Genomic DNA, 12,752 nt, shown 5'->3' on the forward strand with positions numbered 1-12,752 from the left:
TTTGGTCTTGCAACCAACTTTGAACGCAGTGCTCTGATGGTTACTTGACATTCTATCATTATTGTTGTATTTACTGTTCAGATTGAATTGATTATACAATCTCTCAGTCGCATTGAGTTGGGCTTTGGATGATAGTGTTCATGTCGATGTGCTCTGAATGTTATGATTTTGAGCTTTTGTTCTGTACATTCTTGTAGCTATAGGTTATTTTCCCCCATCAGTACGAGTTTGAACTTGAAGGAAATTGTAAAATATTTTTGTCCAGATTAGAAAATAAACAGCATCTGGCTTATGTGTAATTTGATGAAGGTTTGTCATAACTTTCATGTTCCTCGCAGTTCTTGTTTGTTATTTTAATTTGTGTAAATATTTTCTTAAATTTCGAAATAATTTTTCAATTGCGGATGTCGGGATTTGTTAAAAAAAAGGGTTGTTAGTTTATTTTACCCGAACCTTTCGGATTGTGGGCCTGGAGTTGGCGCAGTGGGGCTTCCTGGAAGAAGGCGGAACGGCCGTATCCCACCTCCTTTCGTTCTGGCCAGTGTTTGTAGTGAGCTCACCGCGGTCGGTTCGTGGGTTTAGTTAGCATCAATAATCAAAAAAACAATAACACGCGTTGTGCCAAATTCGTACGTGCCAATTCATTTTAGTCATTTAGTATTTAGATGTTCGCACCCTCAAGTTTAATCATAAATCATCATTTTTAGTTTTTATGTTTACGCGTGTGTAATGAACCATGTGCCATTTAGGAGTATACGTCAACTGCTATGTGCTTGAAGAATCGTCATAAAATGGTACGGCTTAATTTTAGTCGTTTATTGTCTAATAACCATTGGTTTTATTAGACTTTTTTTGAAAAATGTATATACAAGGTCACATAGCTAAAAAGGAACGTCATATCCTTTGAAAGACTCAAATCAAATTTTATTTTTTTTGATTTTCTTGTTTCATCAGTATATTCAGCACTACTAAAGAAAAGTCAGTTTGTAAACTAAACATAAAAATAAGAGTGATGTTTTAACCTCTAGGGGTTACTACTTCAATAAATATTTTTAAAATGGATTTTAAGCATATAAACACTCATAAACTTCAATCTTTTCCGGTGATTTTGGCCTGAACGAGCGATGCCGATCATCAGAATGCCCCTATTTTTGAAAATTGCCAGTCTAAATTTATGTAGTACGATCAGATCTAACCAATTGATCTAGCAACATAGTTTTCATAGTTATTTGTAATACTTTATATATTAATGACTAAAAAAATGGTTTAATTTAATTAATCAATAGTGACAATTATTGGAGGGAAGGCGGTGGCCGCAATGGTTGACACGGTGCTCATCCCTAAGGTCCCGGGTTCGAATCCAGCTGCCCCCTGACATTTGTACAAGTCTCCTTTTTCCGAAAACGGGCAGCCAAGTATTGATATGACCTCTGCTGTGCCCAGTAAAAAAATAATTGTTTCATTCGGTGACTCCTCAGAAGTGATTTTACTGGGCCTTTTACTGTAGACGTTTTTATTTTTGAAAACATCAATTGAACGCGTTATGGCATTAAAATATGTATATAAACGAAAACATAATTCGGTAAAACACTGTAATTTATGATCCAGCCAAACACCAGAACACGAGGATTAAAATTTCAGGCAGGATGTGACATGTAGAAGTAAAAATTACGACTTAGAATCAATCGATTTATGCATGTTTTTCCACAATTTTTTTTCTCTCACAGGGTGTAACATAATTATAGGTAAACGCTGTGGCCGAGTTATTAGGGGGTCCGAACCCTGCAAGCGTTCCTGGGTTCGAATCACGGCGTAGCCCATGATTTTTTAAAATTGAGAGTGTTTGAAAGATATATAGTAATGTGGTTACTGCCGCGGCGATGACCAACGGGTAGTTGGACGTTAAATGAAAATTATTGTACTGACATAATGTATAAAAATTATTATTCGCCCATAGGCATTACATGTTCATCCATGTAAAATTCAAATGGGAATATTGTTTTAAGAGTCGAAACGTGAAAAATCCGTGCCATTTGTAACCAATGTATTTCCAATCCGACCATAATTAAGTGTTAACGAACAAGTACACCAGACGTAATTATATTTCATGAATGGGATCTGAAGAAGATACACAAAGGAGGCCAATTTTATCATTAGTCAAGCTCCGCCAATACTAAATCAAACGTGCGACAGCGATCGAAATATACTCAAGCAAAATTTAAACCAGAAGGAAATCGAGTCGAATATGTTTAAAATATATACGTTATTTAATTATAATAAATTTGGTGAAAGTTTTGTGAAACACAATTAAAATTAACTGGCCAAATTCAATTCATCATGTGTATATAAATCTCCTAATGAAATATTCATTTATTATATTTTTCTATTACCTCATTTTTGTGGAACGAGTTTTTTTAGTGTCATAATTATGAGAGCTGATTGAATGGTAACTCTTTACCTTCTTGTCTTAATGATCAATGATACACGCGGAGCAGTTATATATTGATTTAATTTTTTTCCAAAGAAAATTTTATGTTTAATCCTTCAATTACTTAATCTTTTTTTGTAAGGGTTTGGTTGAAATGAAAAAGTTAGTGTCACGAGCGGGATTCGAACCCACGACCTTCGGCTAAATCTCCCCATCTCAACCTACAACCTTTCGAATTTTTCCTCTTTTTGTCAATTTTAGAATTTCGTATAATCACGATTCGATTCTCGGCGATATATGATGTAGCCACGGGGAGCTGTTGTGTCGGTATACTTCGTTTTACTTATTAAATCTATTATATTTAGTGGTCTATTGACCAAATTACTTCTTTCAATTCATTAATCTTTTTATGTAAGCTTTTGGTCGAAAAGATAGTGCCATGAGCGGGATTCGAACCCACGACCTTTACGAAGGTTGTTGATTGAGATGGGGAGTTGGTGTCCGAGAGGATGGAAGTAAATTGATAGTTCAAGTGGTACAGTAGCGGTGTATCAAGCCGAAGGTCGTGTGTTCGAATCCCGCTCGCGACACTGACTTTTTTATCTCAACTTAAAACCTTAATTAATTGAATGTTAATAATTGGTCAAGCGGACCACGAAAAAATAGTTAATTTAATGAATTAAATGAAGTATACTTCACTAAAGCTCTCAGTGGCCATTTCATTTGTCGCCAATAATCCAATCCGATTACACGACATTTGAAAAAAGGCAAAAAGGAGGGAAAATTCAAAAGGTGGGGCTGAGATGAAGAGTTAGTGCCCGAGGGGATTGAAGTCACGATAGCTCAAGCGGTAGAGTAGCGGCGTATCAAGTCGAAAGTCGTGGGTTCGAATCCCGCTCGTGACACTAACTTTTCCATTTCAACCAATACCTTATATAAAAAGATTAAGCAATTGAAAGAGTAATTTGATCAATAGACCTCTAAATATAATGGATTTATGTTTAATGTTTCTCGCGATGTTTTCTAACTGCTTTATATATAACGTGTCAAACTCATTTCGTCGTGAATTAGAGAGAGTGCCACACCGTTTGAGGAACTGAACCTACAATGCAGACATGACATCTCTCGCCACTAGTTATTATTTTCCCATCTGATTATAAATAATTATATCACCTACAGGAAAAATGCGGTTTGTTATTCGAAAGGAAAGCGTAAACCGAGGGGGGAAAAATCGGTCTCGCGGGGTAACAGGGGCAGCCTGGTGCATCGGAAAGGCAGTTCGCCCGTCAGCAAAGTGTGACAGATATGTCATGTGTCATTCCAGTTAAATCGGGCCGGGAGAAAGCGTCGACGTTCAAGGGACGTCGTTTATTCGATCACTGTTTTTGCTCTTAATGGGCTTAAAATGCCGTAAACTTAGACGGTGGCGTAAGTGGCCGAGTTGAGGTACTTAAGGCGAGTCCGCAAACGGGAAAATTACCGTATTAACTTACTCGCTTCCACGGCCTTTAAACAAGGCTCTTTATTCAAACAATTTAATTATTTTATCGCCCTCGACAATTTCTTATGCTTTCTAAGCATCGCGTATCTACTTGAACACTGTGCAAGGGTCACGCTTCAAATGTTCGTGCTTCTTCAGTAGAAGACATTTGCATACAACAAAGATAAGATTAAAAAAATTAACGTTCATTTGCCTCAAGCGACATAAAGCTTATTTTCTTTTCCTATTTAAACTTTTCATTTCTTACTCCTAGACATAACTAGCTTGCTCAAGATATTCATTTTTGGGGTCGAAACTAGGTTATGTTTAGGAACGAAATTGCCCGCTTTTATTTGTAGTTTAATGTTTCAAACTAAAGTAGTTTATTTTATAATAATTAACCATCTATTTAAAATTTGTATATGGTATTTAAACAATGATTTTATCTGTAAAAATAAGCCAAGCTTTTGATCGAGTTTGGCATCCGGGCTTGCTGTTCATGCTCAAGGGCTCTTCCATCCTCCTACTATCTCATACTGCACAGTTACCTCACTGACCTATTTTTCCAAGTCATCGAAGGCCATTCCCTCTCAGCATATTTCCCTATCCATCTGGTTTTCCTCAGGGTGGCGTTCTGGCCCCCACATCTACAGCTGAAATGCCATCACATCACGAAACCACCACATTTGCAGACAATACCAAAATCCCCCAAATTAAGATTAAAAGATCTCCCCCTTGTTTTCTTAAATAATATTCTCCTCCAAACTGCGGACAAGGTGCTGCACCTTGGACTGTACATCGACAAACGCCTTACGTCAGGAGGTTATGACACGATATAGAGCTCTTGCACGACTTTTTGACAAACGATCTAATTTACTTGACAAAAATAAAAGGCTGCTTTACAACACCATAGTTAAGCCATTATGGACTACGGAATAGAAAAGTGTGGGGTTCAGCAAAACATTCCAACATCCACCGCATTCAAATTGCCCAGTCCTTAATCATACGAAAAATACTGGATGCATCTTTTTATGTATTGAACCTAACTATACAAACAGACTTACATATCCCATTCGTTCAAGTTGAAATCAGTTACCGCAAATTTCACAAAACCCTCCCAACTTCCTTAAATCAGCACGTCAGAAACCTCGCATCCCGCGAATCCCCTTAAACCCTCTCCGCCGACTGATGAGACAACACTTGGGCACTTTCAACACGACTCATAAGTATGACACATCTACACTGAAAACAAACACTTCGAGTGAGCGCTGAAGATGATCTGAATAAAGATCGAAACGTTGGCATGTTAAAGGAAATGTTTTTCTAAAACCTACGTCACACCAGACCGCACCTCACTATCTTAAATAATCCCTCCCTATTATGTTTCCAACACTATCCTTCTCACCTCCAAATACCAATCGTTAAAAATCTAGTCACCAACAAATTTTTCACATTCCATGACAAATATCCTCACACCCTGAGAGGTTAACCCGATCCATGTCCGACAATTTGAATTTTGACGTTCCCATCGAAACAGTTCTGGACTTTGTAAGTACGGGATTCTGCTGAAAGGAAAAACTAGACAGATTCACCTTAAAAACTAAAAATATATAAATAAGAGGCGATATTACTATGCACTGAGGAGGATGTAAGGGTATAAAAAATCTGAAAATAATACTGTACTTAACTTTTGTTAATTTACTTTTGGGTTATTGGTAGGTAAATTTTTTTTTGGCGCAAATTGAGATAGTTGGAGACACTGGCAGGTGTGTTTAAACCAAGGTCAATTAATTTACATACAATTTTGAATTTGTTCAAGGATTAACGGGTCTCACTTCTATGATTGAGATTAATATGCCGGTTGGCACAAATTTGGCTTAAAACTCAGATAATTCTGGCAAAAACTTCATAAATTGATTTAAAAAAAGATAAATGACACATTAAAGATTTTACTGTTGAAAATAAACAAAGAAAATGGAGATCATAATTTTTTCTATTGAGAAATGAAGAATTGTCTGATGGAAATAATTCATAAGGAGGCTTAATTTAATTACGCTTTGTATCGTATAGGATTCTACGCATTAATTAATTTTATTGGTTGTATAACGTTAAGCCCGACCTTGACTTTTTTATTTCATGAATAATACGATTGATGATGCGATAAATTAAACATGGCTTACGTTAAATGATCTACGATATTTTAAACCCAGAGCTGCCTCATAAATAATATTGAAGGGAGAATGGAGAGAAATAGTACTCAAACGGAAATGTATTATTACATTATGATGATAAAACTGTCACAAACATTTTATACGTTACAGTAAGGTTGATTTATTTTGTTTCACGCGACCAAAACTTGAATTTTTAATATTTTAGAGATAAAGGCCGGCTTAATATTTTTTTAAATTTGCAGTAAATTACAATTACCTTCAATTCGGTAAGATGTAACAGAAAGATAGCACATAGATCCAAAATAATAAAAAATAAACCATAGGCAGTTCTTCAATGGTGCTAAAATGTTTTCTGTTTAATTAATGCTTATGTTATTATCACTTTCACTTCGTAAGAGACGTCGCGGTCATCGTCTGCGAGGGAATTTGTCGGGATGCTAGTTTTTGGATGTACTGTTTTGCGGTGGTTTGGAGGGTTGTGTTTTAATTTTCGACCAAAGGAGGGCATTTATCTTGGACGAATAGAATATTTAAGTCTGTGTATGTAGTTTGATACATGGAGCGCCAAGGATTTTTCGTAAGATTATAAGGCTAAGGCCACACCGGAGGTGACAAGCTAGGTGCTTAGTAACAAAGTGTGTCGCCTGAGTACTTGGTGGCAGGTTAGAAGTGGCCACACGTGACGTTAGTAGTGCTTTGTGCTTTGTGTAAGAAAGTTCCCGATATGTCTCTCTCTAGATTAACTTGAAAACTATGTCTTTCCGAACATGCTATTTGAAATATGATGTATTAGGGTATAATTCAAAGAGTTGGGTGCATGACATCAATCGGCGAAGAATGTTGGAAGGTGAATTTAAAGTGCTGTATGGACAATATTTGTGGAGATCCTCATTTGGATTCCATAGAGCAGGTCTTTCAAAAACAGCGGAAATAATAATTTCGTAGATTGTGAAACGATCAGAAACCACTGCCCACCAGGTACAAAAAACCCAGACCCGCTCGTTTATTAGGTGACTCGGCTGCTGAATGGCTATGTAACCACGTGCTAGTGCGGCCGTTCTAAACTATTCGTTTTTTTTTCTTCTTGGGTACCAAGAGACTCGCCTTGTCACTAGTCACCTAGCTTGTCACTGTGTCAAGGATTGGGCAGTTTGGATGCGGCGGATGTTGGAAAGTTTAGCTAAATATCTCTCTCCCACTCCGTATCGGCTTAATATGATGTAAAGAATCATTTTATTTTGGAAAGGTAAATCAGGGCGTTTGTCTTCTTTGCAAGAGTCCTGCTTTGTGTCATAATTTGTTGACATTTCAATCTTTGTGAGGAGTGCACCTCAATCGCTTTTCGATGTACATTCCCAGTTTGCGTACCTTGCCCGCAGCTGGGAGGGGGATATTACTTAGGTAGACTGGAGAAAATATCTTTTTACAGAGACTAAAGGTAATGTGGTGGATTTGCCTGTGTTAAATTTTACCCTTTTCTTTTCACTTCAAGACTAGTAAGGTTTTGTAGGTTTCGATTGGAAATAGCGGGATCGGAGTTGATCGCTGAATCATTTGCAAATTTCAATGTGGTAGTTTGAGAATGTGATACCAGCTGTATAAACCTGGTATGTTGTGGCTAGCCCAGCATGGATAGGGAAATATTCTAAGAGGGAATGCCTTCAGTGACTCGGAAAAATCGGTGTGCCCTTGAGCATGAACAGCAAGCCAGGGTGCCAAACTGATCAATGCTTTGCTTAAGTCAAAAAGCGCTAGAAAAGTACTGCCCATCCCTTGGCGAAGAGTCTACCCATCGATGGCACTTTTGAAGAGTCGAAACTTGATAATTCGAATTTCTTGATAATGCCTCAGGTCACTTTGTTAAATCGAAAAATGTATTTTGATATACTCGTTAATACGAAATATTTTTCGCAACCAGGAAATGGAGAGCATTCTATAAATCGAAATGGAGCCACTTCCCTGCTTTATTACAATTCCAACTTTTTCTTCCTAATGTTCCTCTAAATTTGCACTTATTGCTTGCTTATATGGAGTTTACTTATACTTATTGCTTACATATATTATATATGGAGTTTAGTGTTTTGTGTCAGGCTGGGGATATCTTGGGCTGCTGACTGGGGTAGACTGGCGGACAGGGTCGGAGTGGGTTTCTCCTTTTTGCAACCCGAGAGTAAGGCTCTCTCTCTCTTCAACTCCAGTCAATTATTAGTCGACTGAAAGATAGTTTTATGGTGAGCAACATAGAGAGAGTGCAGGCTTCCCGTCGATACCGTATATATAGGATGCTGGATCACGGAGTCAGATGAGCCAGCTTGGTTGGGGACCAAAAGACAAATAAGAAAATTACAGACATACGTTGGATCCTGAAACTGAGGGGAGAATTGCTGAACCTACGACATAAGCCGTATGATCTCCTCACCCAACAGGAGTGTGAGTTATGTAATTACCGGGTGAAGGAAGACATATACCACTTTGTCGCGGAATGCCCCATTCTGTCCCCCTACCGTTTATCTGCGTTCAGCGAAAGAACCGTATCAATGGACAGATGCATCAGATTGCTCAACGGACCAGATTGGACAGACTTGGTGAATTATGCTAAAGCGGCCTGGGCCTTTCGAAGGCTAATAGTAAACGAATTTAATTAGTAATTCTTCTCTCTTCTTCTCTTTTACTCCCAATTTCTTTGTCCCCGCTCTTTCCCGTGATATTTGGTGTTTCTGTTTCTCCGGTCTCAGCTCCGCTCATTGATTTTTAATTCTCAGTTTTGTGTCCTTTTGATTTGGTATTTTGTTATAGATGTTACACTTAGCAGCATAGATTTAGTTTAATGCATTTGTACGTTTATTTTACAGGATTAGTCAATAATTAATCCAAGCTCCGGCAGACGGTTACCTTGCCGTATTAAGTTTATTTTCTTGTTTGAATTATATGTAATTTTTCTTTTTTCTTCTTGTGTGCAATAAACTTATTATTATTATTATTAGTGTTTTGTCAAAATTTTCTCAAAACTGGCCATCTTGGAAAATCATCAGTTGATCTATTCACACTTTTTAACAATTGTTTTTACTATGTTTTATATATGTACAATTTAAGTAGGAACATTTGTTATTAATTGGTCAAGCGGACCACGAAAAATAGTGGAATTAAGTAGGAACCTTTAAGAAAGCGTACTCTTATTCATTTTTTTGCTTAACTTTTGATAATTCGAATTATTTTGTGGTTCTTTGGGTTTCGAATTATCAAGAGTCGACTGTATTTGGAGAATTTAATATTGAGAAAATTATTTTAATAGGTCTTTACGCATCAACACGATGAACATATAAGTGAAAATTGTATATGGAAGAATGGCTCATTTGATCTTTTTTGTTTGATATTTCGTTTTTGTCTGTAGTAAAATAGACATGCTTGGTTACAAGCCATTTTCTATGTACAAAGTCTTAATTTGTCTAATTTCACTTCGTTCCGTTGTAGAGCCATAAAACTGGCTTCGTTATCATGCCTTCATTGGGTCATAAAAATAGTTTACACGTAAACCATGGTTACGGGTTTGTTGGCTTTAACGATTTGGACGATTTGACGACCGGAGCTGCCATTTATTGACGATAGCTTGGATTTGTTATTAAAATAAAACTGAAAATTCCGAAATAGGTTTTAAATCGTTCTGAACAGTGATTTATGCCCTGTTGGTTCACTGGTCTCATTAAAGGGATGGTTATTCCGGTCAGGTTCGTGACGGCCGTGCCCTGCACCGGCTGATAAATCGAGTATATCTTCGACAAACGCGATATTACTCTATTCTCTATGTAAAGCAAAACAGATCGGCTTGATTTCTAAATAAAAATTGTTCTAAGGACAGGTTTAAGCATTTACAAAATATTTCAGATTGCAATCGTTCCCCGATTCTTGTTCATTGGGGCATTGTGAGGAGAACATGCGGCTGATTCGTTGACCCGATTTTGATATCGATTTGCTAAGTACGGTTTATTCAAATGTGACGAAACTATTAACAAACCCGCCTCTCCCTAGATAGAAAAATTTACGAAATTTTAAACAAACTACTTCATAACAGGTTGACGTTTTCCGTGAAGCATTTTTTATCCCTTTCCATATGCATCGCGTTATTTAATAGGAATTATCAGTTTAGTGTATTACTTCAGTTTTAATATTATAGTAGATGATTAAAAAAAAGTTTATTTTTGGTAGAACTATTTTCAAATGGTTAATTAAAAATCACGATTTTACGACTTTTTCTTGTTGACCCTGTGTTTTTTCAGATTATATATTTTATAATATATGTCGTAGCTTGAAGGCGTGATGGAGAGGGTGAGAGAGAGGGAGTGGGACGGATGAGAGAGAGAGAGAGAGAGAGAGAGAGAGAGAGAGAGAGAGATGGAGGATGAGAGAGAGAGAGATGGAGGATGAGAGAGAGGGTGGATGAGAGAGAGAGAGAGAGAGAGTGAGTGAGAGGGACGATGAGAGAGAGAGAGGGAGGATGAGAGAGTGAGGGTGGATGAGAGAGAGGGAGGGAGGATGAGAGAGAGGGAGAGGGAGCGAGAGAGAGAGAGAGAGAAAGAGAGAGAGAGAGAGAGAGAGAAAGAGCGAGAGAGAGAGTGTGAGAGAGAGGGGGGAGGATGAGAGGGAGAGAGGGACGATGAGAGAGAAAGGGAGGATGAGAGGGAGCGAGAGAGGGAGTATAATAGAGAGCGAGAGAGAGGGAGTATAAAAGAAAGCGAGAGAGAGGGTGGATGAGAGAGCGTGAGAGGGAGGGAGGGAGGGAGGGTGGGAGAATCGGTGAGTCGATAATTCTTCAGTACTGCATTTTTTCCGAATTGGTGTGATGAAAAAAAAAAATCCAGGTCCTCACATATTTCAAAACAACAACTTTAACTGCTTAAAATCCACAAAGGATGTATCTAATCCGAAGCCACACATTTCAAAGCTCGCTCACAGCATAAAAATCTAAGAAAGTCTAGCTCACTCGTCTCAATTTTTAGCAACGGACAACTGTCGCATTCACTATCAAAATATTGACTTAGCCTTGGGCACTGATCAGTAACTACTCCAAACAATAAACTCGCGACTAACTGTCCAACTCAACTCCACTTCTATCCAGTGACTACCCTTTTTGATAGCACTGACCTCTCGCAAACTTCCCCAGAGGGGGGGGTTCTAAGTTGGGCTTAGGTTACTAACCTCGGGCTTCCGGGCTTCACCATTTTGCATTTCTAGCCCTATATCGCAAGTTCACTCAGAGTTCACATTGGTGAGTACATACGCCTGTACAAAACCTCAAATAGCCCGTTCGCCAATTTCCTCAAAATACAAAAATAATATATTCCATGTCCTTTAATGTATTTCCCATTGCATGAGTTATTGTTTGAATATTTACCTTCTTAACAAACTAAAATATATTAATATAATAAAACCGTCCAAATATGGAAACCAAAAACAAGTCGCTTTAAAATAAGTCAATCTTGGCAATTAATATTATAGAACGACAAACTACCAAAAATCCCTAAAAGTACTATTTTTGTGATGTTATATAGGGTTCATGCGTTGTATACACTTTTGTCCTACCAAGTACTTATTTATATTGTGCTCTCACTTTTTCGACGCTAATCCAGAAATTATCAATCCTCGTTTAATTATTATATAATCGTTTGCCATAAACGATTTTTCAACCTTGGACGCCATTCTGAAATGGATCAGATTGGTACGCAGGATAAGGAACGGATATTAGGTAAGTAAACCTCGTTTACAAGATGGGAGATAATTTTTTTTTCATGAAGGGATAGGATGAATTTTCGTGAAAGTAAACTTCTTTTGGGCATCCTTGCGGCTAAGACATGCCTAGATACTGGCCGACCTTGTATTTTCATTCCTGATGAATCCTCCTCGAGGTTGTGGTTTTGTTTTCGTTACCCTCATCGTTGTACATATAACGTTTCAAAATAACAGGAAGAATAAGGCAAATCGTAAATATTGTATCAATTTTATTAGGGTTGTTTAAAAGAACGTTAGTTTTATCGGCCGGATAGTTATTTGTGTGATCCATATCTAAAAGTATGTATATTTATTTATTTTTTAAACCATTGATCGATTTAGATGGATGTATAGAATGTAGGAATACAGGTTATACATATTGTATAAATATTATCCTCATTTATTTCATTTGGACAAATATAAATTTGTTTTGGCTATATCATAAAATCGTAAAATTTAATTTGTTCATCGCCCATTCATCCTGTATATGGGTCAGATGTGAAATAATTGAGACGTTAGGGGGATGAATTGGGCACTTAAGGGTTGGCCGGACCGGCCGCGGGACCGCAAATCTAGCAGAACACTTAGGCCTCTTTAAAAATTGAAAGCATTTTGGCGAAAGCCACCTCTTAGGCAAATGTGCTGGTTGGGCCGTTTATAATCTGAAATTGCCTGAGCTGGTCTCCTATTTCCTAGCCTTTGGCAATTTTAATTTACCTTTCTCACACCCTGTTAAAACTGGGTTTAGGAGTGAGGCAGTCAATTTAATGCCTTACCCCTTCTTTATTTTTTATGGAGGGTTAGTTATATAAAGTGTAAATTCAAGTTATTAAATGTTAAAAACGGACTTTAGTATTTTAAACACTTAGTTTGTCATAGTCATTTTATAATTACGTATAGCTCTTTTGAA

At 37.4% G+C, this 12,752-nt stretch overlaps 1 protein-coding gene across 4 annotated transcripts in view; it reads left to right on the forward strand.

The window, feature by feature from the left end:
- Positions 1-12,752, forward strand: part of LOC106666348 — a 461,223-nt gene that overhangs the window by 99,027 nt on the left and 349,444 nt on the right. For 2 of the 4 annotated variants that reach the window (XM_014393473.2, XM_014393474.2), the window contains exon 1: positions 584-794. The exons of 1 other annotated variant lie outside the window; for it this stretch is intronic. In XM_014393473.2, coding sequence (XP_014248959.1) covers positions 768-794 — 27 coding nt within the window. In that variant the 5' untranslated portion in view covers positions 584-767. Of the gene's footprint in view, positions 1-581; positions 795-12,752 lie in introns of those variants that run through there. One more of the 4 variants, XM_014393472.2, reaches the window with a different exon arrangement.

This window comes from Cimex lectularius, unplaced genomic scaffold (assembly GCF_000648675.2).
Source record: "Cimex lectularius strain Harlan isolate CLEC.00 unplaced genomic scaffold, Clec_2.1 scaffold62, whole genome shotgun sequence".
Lineage (NCBI taxonomy): Eukaryota > Metazoa > Arthropoda > Insecta > Hemiptera > Cimicidae > Cimex > Cimex lectularius.